We start from the raw sequence: 14,739 nt of genomic DNA, 5'->3' as shown, positions 1-14,739 counted from the left end.
CAGAGTTTCTTTCTGGGGTGATGAAACTGTTCTGGAATTAAATAGTGGTGACAGTAGCACAACTTTGTGAATATACTAAAAACCACTGAATTGTACACTTTAAAAGGATCCATTTTATGGGATGTGAATTACATCTCAAAAAGAAGAAGGAGAAGTAAAATCTGGGACTTGAAGAACCACAATCCTTAAAGTCTGGGAGGAAGATGAAGAGGAAGAGTCTTCCAAGGCGAATGGGAGAGAGCGGCCCAAGCAAGGAAGAAAATCAGGTGTGTAAGTTGTCCCAAAGCCAAAGGAATGTTTCAGAAGGAGAACTTGGCAAACACTGCCCAAGTGCTCTGAGAGGAAGAGGACCGGTAACTTCAGCAAGGACCCCGCCGGTGGTAGTGGGGGCAAAATCCACAGTGCTGGGCTCTGCCTGCCCCTCCTGCCTCCCCGGGATGGGCAGTGAGACCTGTGTCTGCTCACAGGTGAACCCGCCGGCATCTCAGAAACCCAGGTCAGCGGCCAGCTCAGCGCCACACCCATCTCAGATTCCCGCTTTCTCTCCATTTCCAGTAATTTCTCCCCTGATCCCCTGAGGGGGGTGTTTACAGTCGGGGAGGGAGGGGGGCGCTGTCGCTGCCTCCAGTTTCGCAGCCGCTCCTCCGCCCTCACCTCTCCCCGGGTGGAAGTTGCTAGGCGGCGCCTTAAGGGCGCTGGTCTTCCGCAGCCCTTGGCTGGCGCAAGCACAAGCCACAAGTCACAAACCACAAGTCTATTATCTGCGCCAGCCTTTGAGCCGGGCTGCAAAGGAGAGGGCAGCCACACCGGGAATTCCTGCCGCTCACTTAGCGGCAGCCCGGGGGCCTGTGATCCCAACCAGCCCGGCCCCAGCCTACCCTTTCCTGGGGCCTGTTGGGGCTCTAGGCGAAGGGCAATGGGTTGCACCCCCACCTCCTGGTCTCCTGGGAAAGGGAGTCCACGGCCCGCCTGAGACCCACTCCTGGATCAACACCGAAGCGGGTATTTGCCCAGACCAAGGACACCTGCAGCAGGGTCACCCGTGCCCCCACCAAAGGTTCAGCTTTCCGGTCTAAAGTCTAGTCTTCCAAGCTCGCTAGGGTCTGGGACTTCTTCCTCCAGGAAGTTCAGAGTGTTTAGTGACGGAAGCAGAACGTTTAGTGAAGGAACACCCCCTAGGAATGCCTGGTCTCACCACTATTTTTTTTTTTTCTGCCACTATTATTGAACATGGTTCTGGAGTTCTGGCCATTGCAAAATGTGGGGAAAATAAATAAAAGGCCTATATATTAAGAAGAGAATTATTATTTGAAGATGGTAAGATAAACTACTCAGAAAACACATAATCAACTAAAACCCATAAGAAAGTGGCCCACTTATTCATGTATTTGGGCCCTGGGTTAGGCTGAACAGTGAGAGCAACAGACACATAATTAACTCTTGTGCAGTTAATTACTATTCTAATTAATATTGAGTCACATATAAACCAACAGTTTTCCCTGTAGACCTACAGTAACCAGTTATAAAGGATAATTGGGAAAATGATTCTACTCATAATGGCAAAAGAAAACATAAAATATCCAATATAAACTTTAGAAATGTAGAAAACCTATATGAAGAAAACCACAAAGAATTTTTTTAAATGACATCAAAGAAGACCTGAATAAATGTCTTCAATGGGAAGAATCAAAGTTTTAAAGAAGCCAATTTACCCTAAATTAATGTGTCCGTACGTGTGTGCGCTTGATAAGCCAAATCTAAATTTAATTGCATGAGAATAGCCAAGAAAATTTTGTAAAAGACCAACAATGCAAGGTCTTTGGCTTACCAGTGATCAGAAAAAATATGCAGCGAGATCAACAAAAGTAGTGAGATATTCACTGGCTTAGGAAAGAAAAGTAGACCGATGGAATATAAGAGTGAGACCAGAAGGTGATCCATGGGTGTGCTGGTTTGAAAGGATGTATGTCCCCTAGAAAAGTCATGTTTTAATCTAAATTCCATTCAGAATAATCCCTATGTTTGAAACTGTAATTAGATATATGATTTAATCAAGAGTGGTTGTTGAACTGGATTAGGTGACATGTCTCCACCCATTTGGGTAGTCTTGATAAGTTTCTGGAGTCCTATAAAAGAGGAAACATTTCGGAGAATGAAGGAAATTCAGAGAGAGCAGAGCAGAACGACACAGCTACAAGAAGCCGAGTCCACAGCCAGCAACCTTTGGAGATGAAGAAGGAAAAGGCCTCTCGGGGAGCTTCATGAAACAGGAAGCCAGGAGAAGAAGCTAGCAGATGATGCCGTGTTCGCCATGTACCCTTCCACTTGAGAAAGAAACCCTGCACTTATCGGCTTTCTTGAACCAGGCTATCTTTCCCTGGATGCCTTTGATTGGACATTTCTATAGATTTGTTTTAATTGGACATTTTCTCTGCCTTAGAACTGTAAACTAGCAACTTATTAAATTCCCCTTTTTAAAAGCCATTCTGTTTCTGCTAGTTCTAGCAGCTAGCAAACTAGAACAATGGGTATATGTGAATTTGGTATGCAATAAAGGAGATGTTTCATAAAAGTAAGAGAAGAATGGATTGTCCAATAAGTAGTATTGGGGCAATTGGCTATTTCACACTATTCAGAAAAAAATAAATTCCACATGATTTAAGCATCTAAATATTTTCTGAGTCTATAAAGAACTGAAATTAAGTTGAGGAAAATCTTTTTGAAATATCAGGGGTCTTTCTAAGCAAGATCTAAAACCCAGAACACGCGAAAGAAAAAATTAAATTACATAAAAATTTTCAACTTTAGTGCATCAAAATTTAAACTGACCAGTGATTGGTATTCTTAATATATAATGAGTTCATCCAAGTCAATATGAAAAAGATAAGCAATCTAGTAGAAAAGTGGGTAAAGAATGTGAGCATGCAATTCACCAAAGAAGAACTATCTTGCTTACCTATAGTATTGGTAACGTTAAAAAATTTTTTTTCTTATTGGTAATATTTAAAAAAATGATAATGCTCAATACTACCAAAGAAAGTGGAAAATGTATACACCACTAATGAGACTGAACATTGAGTTAACTTTCTGGCATATTCCAAATGCCTTATAAAGTGCAAATCCTTTGGTTCAACAACCCCATTTCAAGGAACTTGTTGTAAGGAAATACACTGATAAGTAGGCAAAAATTTACATTCATATGTTTACAAATTGGGGGTGAAAAGAGGGCAACACCAAAATGGTATTTCAGTATAATGGATTCCTGTGCAATTGATTAAAAGAATGTGCAGGTACAAACATAGAAAAAAGTCCAAAATTGTTTACTGAAAAAGTAAGTACAGACCAGTAAGTATGATACAGTCCATTTACAAAAGAAGAAAATTTTATATATGAGGGGACATGTCGAACAACAGTGATAATGTCTTGGGGGAGAATTATGGGATGATTTTCACCATATATTTCTTGTTTCGTTAACATATAACAGACCTCTAGTACTTTTTATTTTGCATGGGCAGGTGCTGGAAATTGAACCCGGGTCTTTGGCGTGACAGGCGAGAACTCAGCCACTGAGCCACCGCAGCCCGCTCCAGATCTGTAGAGCTTTTAAAATCAGGAAAAACAATAATAGTATTTTTTCAAAATAAAAAAGTAGAAACAATATCATTTTTTAATTTATTCAATTTCAAAGACTTCAGAGATTAACAATAGCTTGTTTGGATCACTTGATGAAACGGCACTCACACTCCTGTGGAGTGTGGAAAAAGATACTCAAGTTGTATATGTAGATGCCTGTCAAATCCATAATTCCACTTCTAACAATTTATTCTTAGGAAATAATTGGACACAAATTTGAATTTCTAAAAATCTTCATTGAAGTGTTTTGTAGAATTGCAAAAAAAAGTAGAAATAATATTTTAAAATCCATCCGTAAGCATAAATAAATTATGATTTATGTAAAGAATGGAAGATTATGCGATCATTAAAATGACATTTATTTATTATAGTAAATAAACTATTATGAGTCATTTATTAAAACTTATCTATTAAAATAAATATACTTATGAACATGGAAAGATCCTTATATTACATTGGGAAAACCATTATATAGAGTGGCATACACAGTAAAATCTGTGTAGGAGGAATGGTCACCAAAATTCTAACAATGTTTTTCTCCATGAGTGGAGGTTTTAGGTGTTTTTTATTTTCTTCTTTATAGTTTTCTGGATTGCCTGAGTTTTAGCATCAGAATATACGACCTGTTTTCGTTTGGTGGGGCAAACAAGAAGAGGGCGGCAAAAAATCATTTCAAGGGAAGAGCAAAAGTAACTAATAAATGCCTCTGAAAACCCAAATTTCTAAAACTTCCTTCTACACCATGTATAAACCTGCAGAATCTATCAGGAAAAGAGAACTTGGGTAAAGTGAACTTTGCTCGAACTGCACATATGATAAAATTGCATAAAACTAAACACACACACACACAAATGAGTGCATGTAAAACTGATGAAATCTGCATAAGGTCAATGAATTATATCAATATAAAATTTCTAGTTGTTGGGCGGGCCGCGGTGGCTCAGCGGGCAAGAGTGCTTGCCTGCTGTGCCGGAGGACCCCGGTTCGATTCCCGGCCCCAGCCCATGTGAAAAACAAACGGACAAACAAAATATAATAAAGCAAAAAAATGTTTCCCTTTCTTCCTCCCTTCCTTCCTTCTCTGTCTTTCCTTCCTTTAAAAAAAAAAAAAAAAAAAAAAAAATTTCTAGTTGTGAGATTTTTCTATTGTTATGCAGGATGTTAACACAGGGGAAATTGAACGAAGGTATATGGAATCTCTGTTTTATTTCCTATGTATTACTTCATGCAACTGCCTGCAAGTCTACAATTATCTCTACCACAAAAAGTTCATTGTAAAAAAGGAACTTTGCACCTTGAAAATGAAAGCCGATGAAGCTTTTCTCAGAGTGGCGACTGAATGTTCACAGAAAGCCCTGGGCCCACATTGTCAACACCGGAGGCCCGGTGGGTAAACTAGCTTTGGTGAGGACTTGTGGGTACCAGGCCATTGCACAGCCTGAGAACCTCTGAAGTAGGCAGAGGAGACTCCGTTTTATAGAAGAGAGGGAGGCTCAGAACCACTAATAACTCACCAGTAAGTTGTCGAGTAATGCTGCTAACACCTCCCAAAGCAGAAATAAGCAGATCTTATGTGCTTGGTCAAGCACCCATTTATCATTTGAATCTGGCCATGTCTCTAGATCTAATTATCAACTTATAGGAAATACAGGAGGCACAGGAGCATCTTAAACAATATCAGCGAGTTGGGAAATGCTACAAATAACCTGGTTTCTTCAACAAATAAATTCAAGGGTGGGGGCTGGGAGGGAAGGACTCGAAGGTGAACCTATGTAAAAGATTGCAGAGACATAGATATACACGTAGAAATTGCCATGTGGGAGACTCGGGTTCAATTCCTGGCCTATGCATTTCCAAAAAAACAAAAAACAAGCAAATACATAAAGGAAAACAAAAAAATCCAACATGGTGCTGTAACAATGGGATGATCCCATGGAAAAAGGATGAAATGTGACCCCTGCCATGTAGCATACAAAAAAAAAAAAGATATACATGTATAAATATAGATTAATATCATCAACTAATTACACGACTCTCATTTGGGTCCTCATTCAAATAAACAAATGGTACAAAGATGTTTATGAGACAATGGGGGAAATTAAAACAATAGCATAAAATCTGATGATTTTAAGGAGTTACCATTGTATTTTAGGTATGATAATAGTATTGTACTTATATTTTAAAGTAGGTCTTATCTTTCGTAGATACAGACTAAAATATTTATGAATGAAATAATATATCTTAGATTTGTTTCAAAATAATCCAGGAGTGAAAGAGCAGGGAGGTATATTTAAAACAACCTTTGGCCCATGACTTAATAATGGCTGAGGCTGGGTGATGGGTACATGCTGGTTTATTAATATGCCTGCAATTTTCCACAATAAAAGGACTTAAAAATTAAAAATCTAAGCATGCTTTCAATCAATTTGTTTGATGAAAAGAGAAGCTTCATATGTGTGTCTATTCCTGAGCTATTGTCACTGGATTATTTTAAAATAAAATTTCTGGGTAGCCCTTCAAAATTCAAAAGTTATTTTAAAATAGTATTTTCCATGGCCCAAGCAATCATCGGCAGAGTGGCTTGGTTAATGCTAACATGTATCAAAAATATTTATTTATTTATTTATTGTTATGGAGACTAGAGAGAGAAAATTCTTGCAACCAGCCCCAGTTGTTTGCTCAGGCATACCACCCATGCTGCTGCTCTGATCCTAACTCAGAATAATTAAAAAAAAGGACTCCAACAAAACCAAATACCTGTCGGATTTTGAAAATTATTTACTATACCATTGATAGACCATGTCAATACCTTAGCAGGAAAAGCAATTCATGTTTGAGTTAAGCTCATTCTTTAAGTGATTTCATTTCCGGTTAAAAAAAGGAATCAACCCAGTGCCAACCAAAAACTAATGTCCATTGAAAAAATGAATAATGTAATTTTTCTAGCGGATTTGAAACATCACCTGAGGAAACACTAATTTAGGAAAGGACTTAAAGATTGGTTCAAATACCGCAGCTTATTTAAACATTCTTCTGTCCTGAACCATGACCAAGCATTTCTAAACTGATGTAAACGTGTAGTTGGGAGAGAGGGTATCATCTTGTCACACACTGGCTTTTGTTATTGGGAACAATGCTTTCCTTTCCGAATCTGTGCTGTAGCAGACAGACACACCTTGGAGAGGCTGTCAGTTCTTACTGACGCAGGAATCTTCATTCCTAGGGGTGTCTGCCCTCCCCCCCCCACCTTACATTGGTACACAGCCAGAGAATTAATCAAAGCGCCAAAGGTTGGTAACAGTAGGTGTGAGTGATTGATGCCCCGCGGCCCAGAGGAATAGCAGCAGCTCAGGTGAGTGTAGCAGCTCGATGGCCAGGACTGAGTGTCAAACTTGCCTTGCCTCATAAGGGGCTGCAGAATTTGTAGACATTGGTTTCACATCTCACGAAAGGAAAATGCTAATTATTTTCTGGTGTCTAGATACTGGACATGAAAGTGGAATGTTGCACTGGTCTTAACGTCATGTGTTTTCCATGGGTAATCACAGCAAAAGAGAAACGATGTAAAGAACTGTGTAAAGCTTTCAGAAATCAAGGGGGGAAACACTAGTTGGCAGAATCATTGAATGACTGCTGGAGAAGGCCTTCGGGGAGCCTACAGTCCAACCAACGACTTCACTTTTCTCCTCTGGGCAACATAGGCCCAGAGAGGGAAAGTGACTGGCCCCCAAGTGGCAGCAAAATAGGAACAGCCTGAGGCTAGAATTCACTTCTGATCTCCAGAGTAAGCTGATCTGATAAATATGGTACTTGGCATTTCAAGGACCAAAACAAAAGCTTAACCAGGTCAAGGACTGGGTGGGGTCACCCACGCAGATGCTAAGAGCTCAACAGGGAGGTTGGCTGGTATAAGCTCTTCTTGGGTACTGCTAAGAGGTCATGGGAACACCCAAGGTGGATGAGTTAGGACATACGTCTCTAGTCTGCAATAAGGCTTTGAGGACTTGCCTAAATTCAGAAATTTGAGGGCAACTTTGAAGGTATGGATGATGGAGTAGGCTGTCCCCTCTAAGGATACTTAGAAAATTCTCCCAAGGGGAAGTTGGGAAGAGAACTTTAATTTGGCCCCAGCAGAAACTCGCCCGGAGCAGCCTCTGTCAGATTTGACCTCTGGACCTGCCCATTTGCCCCAGAGATGCCCACAGATTCAGTTCTCAATGTGACTGCTTAATCAGCCCTGTCAAACTGTAACCTCAAACTTTCAAGTGTCTGCCAACATGGACTGGACTGGGCTGCAGCCAGCATGATCAGAGAGGACTGTTAAGGGGCAGCCCACGGGAGCCCTCCTCTGGCAATCCTGGTCCCCTCACTAAGGGATGCGTAAAACAGCCTCTACTTCACTTCTCCGTCTAACCGCATACATCATGGCCCTCCAAAGAGCCAGGCTTCCAAGCCAACTGGAGGTGTACATGGGGCAAAGGCATCACAGGTCTCAGGGTACCCTCTTTCACATTCCCTAGGAGCCTGACACCTGCCAGATGGGCATTCTTAAACAATCTCGCTGTAGCAGGGGAAGAGGCAAGCAAAGCAGAGGAGCAACTGGCAGCTGGTAGGGCCCCACCAGCCCCTTTGAGGGTAGGGCAGAGGAAACCTCCTAGGCCTCCCATCAAGTCCACATGTCTACATGTAGCACCTCTGCCATACCCCCACAAACTCATTTGTCCTGGGTTGATTTGGGCAGACGACTCACACATTCACATTCACCTGCAGTGCTGGCCGGCTCAGGTCTGCCCGGCTGTCCTCCAGAGTTCAGACTGTGGGCCTCATACCTAGGCAGGTAGCTTCATCTGCTGGGCTCTGTCTTCCTGCAATATTCCCACCCCAGGGCTCCAAGGGGTAGAGATCATTATACTTTTTTTAAAAAATTATTTTATTGAGAAATACCCACGCATATACAGTTCAACCATATTATGTAATCAGTGGCTCACAATATCATCACACAGTTGTGTATTCTACACCATGATCATTTTTAGGACATTTGCATCACTCCAGAAAAAGAAAAAGAACTCGTATAAAAGAACCCATCTTACCACTCCCTTTTACTGACCCACAGTATTTCAAGCTACTCAATTTTTACCTTTTATCGCCCTGTTAGTTAGTTATTATTTTTTGGTTTTTTTTACTCATTTGTCCATACCCTGGATAAACGGAGCATCAGACACAGAATTTTCACAACCACCAGTCACATTGTAAAAGTTATATAGTCATACAGTCATCTTCAAGAATCAAGGCTACTGAAACACAGTTCAACAGTTTCAGGTATTTCTCTCTAGCCACTCCAATACACCATAAACTAAAGAGGGATATCTATACAATGCATAAGAATAACCTACAAAATAACCTCTCGACTCTTTGAAATCTCTCAGCCACTGAGACTTTATTTTGTCTCATTTCTCTCTTCCCCCTTTTGGTCAAGAAGGTTTTATCAATCCCTTGATGCCAGGTCTCACCTCATCCCCAGGAGTCAGGTTCCACGTTGCCAGGGAGATTTACACCCATGGGAGTCATGTCCGGGGTGGGGAGGGAGAGGAGAGAGGAGAGAGCAGTGAATTCACCTGCCAAGTTGGCTTAGAGAGAGGCCACATCTGAGCAACAAAAGAGGCTCTTCAGGGGTGGCTCTTAGGCATAATTATCACTTATGACTTAGCTTCTCCTTTACAGGAATAAGCTTCATCAGGGTGAGCCCCAAGATTGAGGGCTCAGCCTATTGAATTTATTGTCCTCACTGCTTGTGAGAATATCAGGAATTCCCCAGAAGAGGAAGATGAATATTTCCTCCTTTCTCCCCAGTTTCCTAAGGGGGCTTTGCAAATACTTTTTTATTCTCTGCCCAGATTACTCTGGGATATATCAGGACATCACACTAACCTGGACAAACCAAGATCTCACACCCTAGTCAAGATTCCATGTAATTATGGTACTCAGGTAAACTGACCATACAAGTTAAATTAGATAATGTGCTACCCCAAATATAAATTTTGCACCAAATAAGCATCTCTTCCTTTGGAGACCACTATTCTTGACGTCCCCTGCAATGCCATTTCCCGCCTCCCCTGTCTCTTTCCCTCCAGGGAAACTTTGGACAAGATCTCCAGGCTAAGAGACCGGCCCCAGCCCGCGGACAGGGACCGCCCTGGCGCACGGGTGCGGCAGAGTCATGCTGGGACAGCTCCACGCTGCCTCCCGCGCAGCCGCGGGCCGCTACAAGTACCGACCCAGATGGGAGACGGGAGTGGAGAAAGGAGGGGAGGGCGGGCAAGTAGGACAGGGGAAAGATACGGCTAGGAATGAATGAATGCATGCATGCATGAATGAACAACGATAGGGGTGGAGGTGGTGGGGAGGGCCACGGGGGCCGTTCCAAAGAGGTTATCTTCCCTGTCCTGCCGCCGCCGGGACCGTCGGTCTTTCCCCAGGGTCGGAAGACAGACTCAACCTGGACACCCTGCGCCCGCCGGAGCACCTCGCAGACCCGGGGGGCGCCCAGGCCCGCCGGCGCAATTCTGGAAGCCGGCCCGCATTCCTTCCAACTGCCGGGAAGCGCCTGCCCGGCGGGCAGAGGCGCCAACGCAGAGGCGAAGCAGTGAGCTGAGCCGCCCTCCCCGCCCGGCAGCGTCCCCTCGCGGCAGCCTCCGGGTCTCCAGCCCAGCTCCCGGGCCGCAGCCCCCTTACCTGCCTGCCTCAACGGTCTCGCTCCGGCTCAGAGCGGTCATTGCGATGCCTCTACCCAGCACCCCCGAAAGCACAGGGGGACAGAGAGCCGGCTGAACCCCCGCCCGCCCCGGAGAGCCCGCCTCCGCCCGCCCATTGGCTGCTAGTGCGGGACCGGCCCAGCCTCTGGGTTGTTCCTTCCCACTCTTCAGACCGCCCAGGTGGGGCCCCAAGCTCCGCGCAGATCCCAGCGCTCAGAACCCCCGACTGTAAATCCCTAGAGGACAGGGCTTGTCTGCATCCCCTGTCTTCTGTTCGGAGGGTCTTCTGTCCTCCTTGTCTTGGAGCTCGGTGCCTTCTGTAGGCTCCGATTCTCGCCCTCCTCCAAGCCTTCCCAACATTGAGCTCCAAGGTAAGTTTCAATTACTCTCCACATCGGAAAAGTGAGGTGGAGTAGAGGCACCAGAGGGAATTTTGGACATGGCAATCGGACAGCCTGGGCTCACCACAGAAAAAGAGTATCCTCACATTTCCCAAATGGGAAACATTGCAGTGTCTCCCCAAGGCAAAAATCTTTTCGAGGAGTCTGGAGAGACTGAAAATGGCATTAAGGATGGGAAAGCACGGGTAGAATAGCTTAGTGATGGGGGTTGGCGGGGGGGGGGGGGGGGATCGTGACAATGAACTGGGTTTCCCTGGACCCAGAGAATGGGACCAAAAGTGCTATTCTCCAGATTACCCTGAATGGGACTGCCCCCTACAGGTAGTTCTTAGTCCTGGGGATTTTGTTGGTCCATTTGAAGTGCTCTCAGCTCCGTATTCAATCCTTCCCTATAACCCTGGCTTTGATGCATGATGGCAGACATCTGCAAACAGGAGAGCTCATGCTCAACAACATTAGGCTCCAGGGAAATGCAAATCAAAACAACCATTTCGGGCTAAAGATATGATTAGACATTTTTCCAAAGAGCAAATACAGATGGCTAAAAAGCATATAAACAGATGCTCAATTTCATTAGAGCTATAAAGGGAAATGCAGTTCGAGACCACACACCACACACCTATAAGAATATAGGCTGCATAAAAAAATAAAAAAAATAAAAAATAAAACCTTAAAAAAAAAAAAAAAAAAAGATGGGGACCAAATTCTGAAGACAAAAAAAAAAAAAAAAAAAAAGAATATAGGCTGCTATTAAACAAACAGGAAACTACAAATATTGGAGAGGATATGGAGAGATTGGAACACTTATGCACTGCTGGTGGGAATGTAAAATGGTGCAGCCACTGTGGAAGAGTTTGGTGGTTCCTTAGGAAACTGAATATTGAGTTGCCCTTTGACCTGGTAATACTACTACTAGGAAAATACCCAGAAGAACCGAAAGCAGTGACACAAACACATTAGCACAGATGTTCATAACAGCACTATTCACAATTGCCAGATGATGGAAACAATCCAAGTGCTCATCAACAGACAAGTGGATAAACAAATGTGGTATGAACATATGGTGGACTATTATAAAGTAGTAAGACAAAATGAGGTCCTGAAGCATATGACAACATGGATGAAACTTGAGGACATAATGCTGAGTGAGATAAGCCAGACACAAAAACATAGATACTGTATGATTTCACTGTGCTGGTTTGAAAGGATGTATGTACCCTAGAAAAGCCAATGTTTTGATCCTAATCCCATTTTATAAAGGCAGCTGTTTCTTCTAATCCCTATTCGGTACTGTATGCCTGAAACTTTAATTAGATTATCTCCCTGGAGATGTGACTCAATCAACAGTGGTTATTAAATTGGATTAGGTGGAGACATGTCTCCACCCATTCCAGGTGGGTCTTGATTAGTTTATTGGAATCCTATAAAAGAGGAAACATTTTGAAGAAAGCAAGAGATTCTGAGAGAGCAGAACGACACAACCACGAGAAGCAGACAATCTACCAGCCAACTACCTTTGGAGATGAAGGAAAATTTCTCCCTGAGTGCTTCATGAAACAGGAAGCCAGGAGAGAAAGCTTCTCAGGAGATGACGCCATCTTCGCCACATGCTTTACAGATGAGAGAGAAACCCTGACCATGTTTGCCATGTGCCTCCTCACTTGAGAGAGAAACCCTGAACTTCATTGGCCTTGTTGAACCAAGGCATCTTTCCCTGGACGCCTTAGATTGGGCATTTCTCGGAACATTTTATCAGCCTTAGAACTGTAAACTAACAACTTATTGCATTTCCCTTCTAAAAGCCATTCCATTTCTGGTATATTGCATTCCAGCAGCTAGCAAACTAGAACATTCATTCTTAAGACCTTCATAAAGGTCTTAAGCTCAGAGGCTTACAATATAGAATACAGGGAACCTAGAGATACATGGAAGCTAGAGATGGGTGAACAGTTAGCTAACGAGGTTGAACTGAAATGTAAAGGAATGGATAGAAGTGAAGGCAGCTCATTCGTGGGTATATAATATTGCCATATTGAAGGAGAACATGATTGAAAGGAGTTGTAATATTGCCATGTACCCCACCGATTAATACTACAAATATAAATAAGTTCTTACATGAACTACTTCAAAAGTACGAATCTTGTACAGAGTAAATAATAGGGTGGTGCAACAGTGGCTCAGTGGCAGAATTTTCGTCTGCCATGCCAGAGACCCGGGTTTGATTCCCAGAGCCTGCCCATACCAAACTATATTTAGGGGTGCAGAGGTAGTTCAGTGCTGGAATTCTTGCCTGGCATATGGGACACCTGGGTTCGATTCCCGGTTCTCCCCCAAAACAAACAAGCAAAACAAAGATTCGACAAATGGCATTACAGTAACAGGATACTCACATGGAAAAATAATGAAATGTGACCCCACCATACAGCATACAAAAAAAAAAGTAAATAATATCTGGGTATAGGGAGAAAACCACTATTGCATGCTATGGTCTGTTTAACATAGGCAGTAGACATAGACATTAACATAACATAGACGTGGATATCAACAGTAGCACAGCAATACCAGGAGTGAATAATTGGGGTGGGGAGGAGGACAGTTGAGGTTTGGATTTTCTATTTGTGAGGTTGTGTTTATCAGTTACTTTTCTTTTGAAAGAAATGAAAATTGTCTAAAATTGAGTGCTGATAGTTGTAAAACTAAGTGAGGATAATGTGAGACATGGATTATTGATTTTGAACATTATACATGATGCCCAATGGATGGATACGGCTGAAGAATACACTGAGAAGTAGAATGGCGAACTCTGATATGATATGATTAAATATTATGTGGCCACAGAAAGTTGTTCCTTTCCCACAAGGCTTGCGACGAGGTGAATGAACCTGAGAAATCCTGGGTTTCCTCTCAACCATTGGGGACTCCCAAGAAAATGGGCCAAACCTTGATTTTGGGGCTTGCCCGTATGAAACTTCTTTTTGTAGTGGAGAAGCTAAGACTACCTATAATGAGGTCTAAGAGTTGCTTCCAGGAAACCTCTTTTGTTGGTCAGATATGGCCTCTATCTCTCTAAGCCCAACTCTACAAGGAAAATCATACGTGAGACATGACATCCAGGGGTGAAAGTCTCCCTGACAACGTGGGGTGTGATTCCCCGGGATGAGCCTACCCCTGGCACCATGGGACCAACAATGCCTTCATGACCAAAAGAGGGAAAAGAATTAAAAAAAATAAGGTATCAGTGGCTGATAGAGTTCAAAGAGTTGAGAGGCAATTCTGGAGGCTACTTTTACCCTAAGTTCAGCTAGATATTGCTATTTACCATGGTTTGCCAACCCCCAACCAAAACCATTCCTGCCAACTCTAAAGAACATCTAGGGCTCTGAGAGTCTACAAAAGTTCCACACACTATACTTTCCAGAAATCTACAACCTCCAGATGGGTTCCTAGGCCAAATAAGTCCTGAAACGTAGAGGGCCAGCCTCTCCAGAACCTCAAGTTCCATACCCCTATCCCAACAGCCCTTTCCAACATGAAAAAGTTAGAATGGGAATAGCCCAAATACCCCTAAAGATTGGGAGAAAGATCAAAAGAGGAGTTAGAGAAGATAGGATTTAACAAATGAATATTGAGTATGACTGCTAAATCATTATATTGATGTTTCTTTTAGTCTCCAGTGTCCTGGAGTAGCTAGAAGGAAAAATCTAAAACTGTGGAACTGTAATCCTTACCAAACCCTGACATCTGCTCTATAACTATTTGTTATAATGTATTTTAAAATCTGCTTTTTTGTATTTATTTCACACAAAAAAAACCCCCAACCATTTCACACCCATGAGACAATTTCACACCTGTTACAGTGACTGCTATTTATAGAAAATAACAAGCGTTGAAGAGGATATGGAGAAATAGAAACACTCACTCATTGTTAAAATGGCACAACCACTGTGGAAGTT

At 42.8% G+C, this 14,739-nt stretch overlaps 1 protein-coding gene across 2 annotated transcripts in view; it reads right to left on the bottom strand.

Moving 5' to 3' along the window:
* The window catches only part of GRAMD2A (GRAM domain containing 2A), a 45,242-nt gene extending 34,773 nt beyond the window's left edge, over positions 1 to 10,469 (bottom strand). Inside the window, exon 1 of one of the 2 annotated variants that reach the window (XM_077123886.1) lies at positions 10,366 to 10,469. Coding sequence is in view for 1 of the 2 variants with exons in the window: in XM_077123885.1 (XP_076980000.1) it covers positions 10,366 to 10,406 (41 nt within the window). In the remaining variant the exon portion in view is untranslated. The remainder of the gene's footprint in view (positions 1 to 10,365) is intronic. The other variant, XM_077123885.1, reaches the window with a different exon arrangement.
* Positions 10,470 to 14,739: the final 4,270 nt, after the last annotated feature.

This window comes from Tamandua tetradactyla, chromosome 12 (genome assembly GCF_023851605.1).
Source record: "Tamandua tetradactyla isolate mTamTet1 chromosome 12, mTamTet1.pri, whole genome shotgun sequence".
Lineage (NCBI taxonomy): Eukaryota > Metazoa > Chordata > Mammalia > Pilosa > Myrmecophagidae > Tamandua > Tamandua tetradactyla.
Note: the sequence above shows the minus strand (reverse complement) of the source record. Positions and strands in the feature narration are given on the sequence as shown.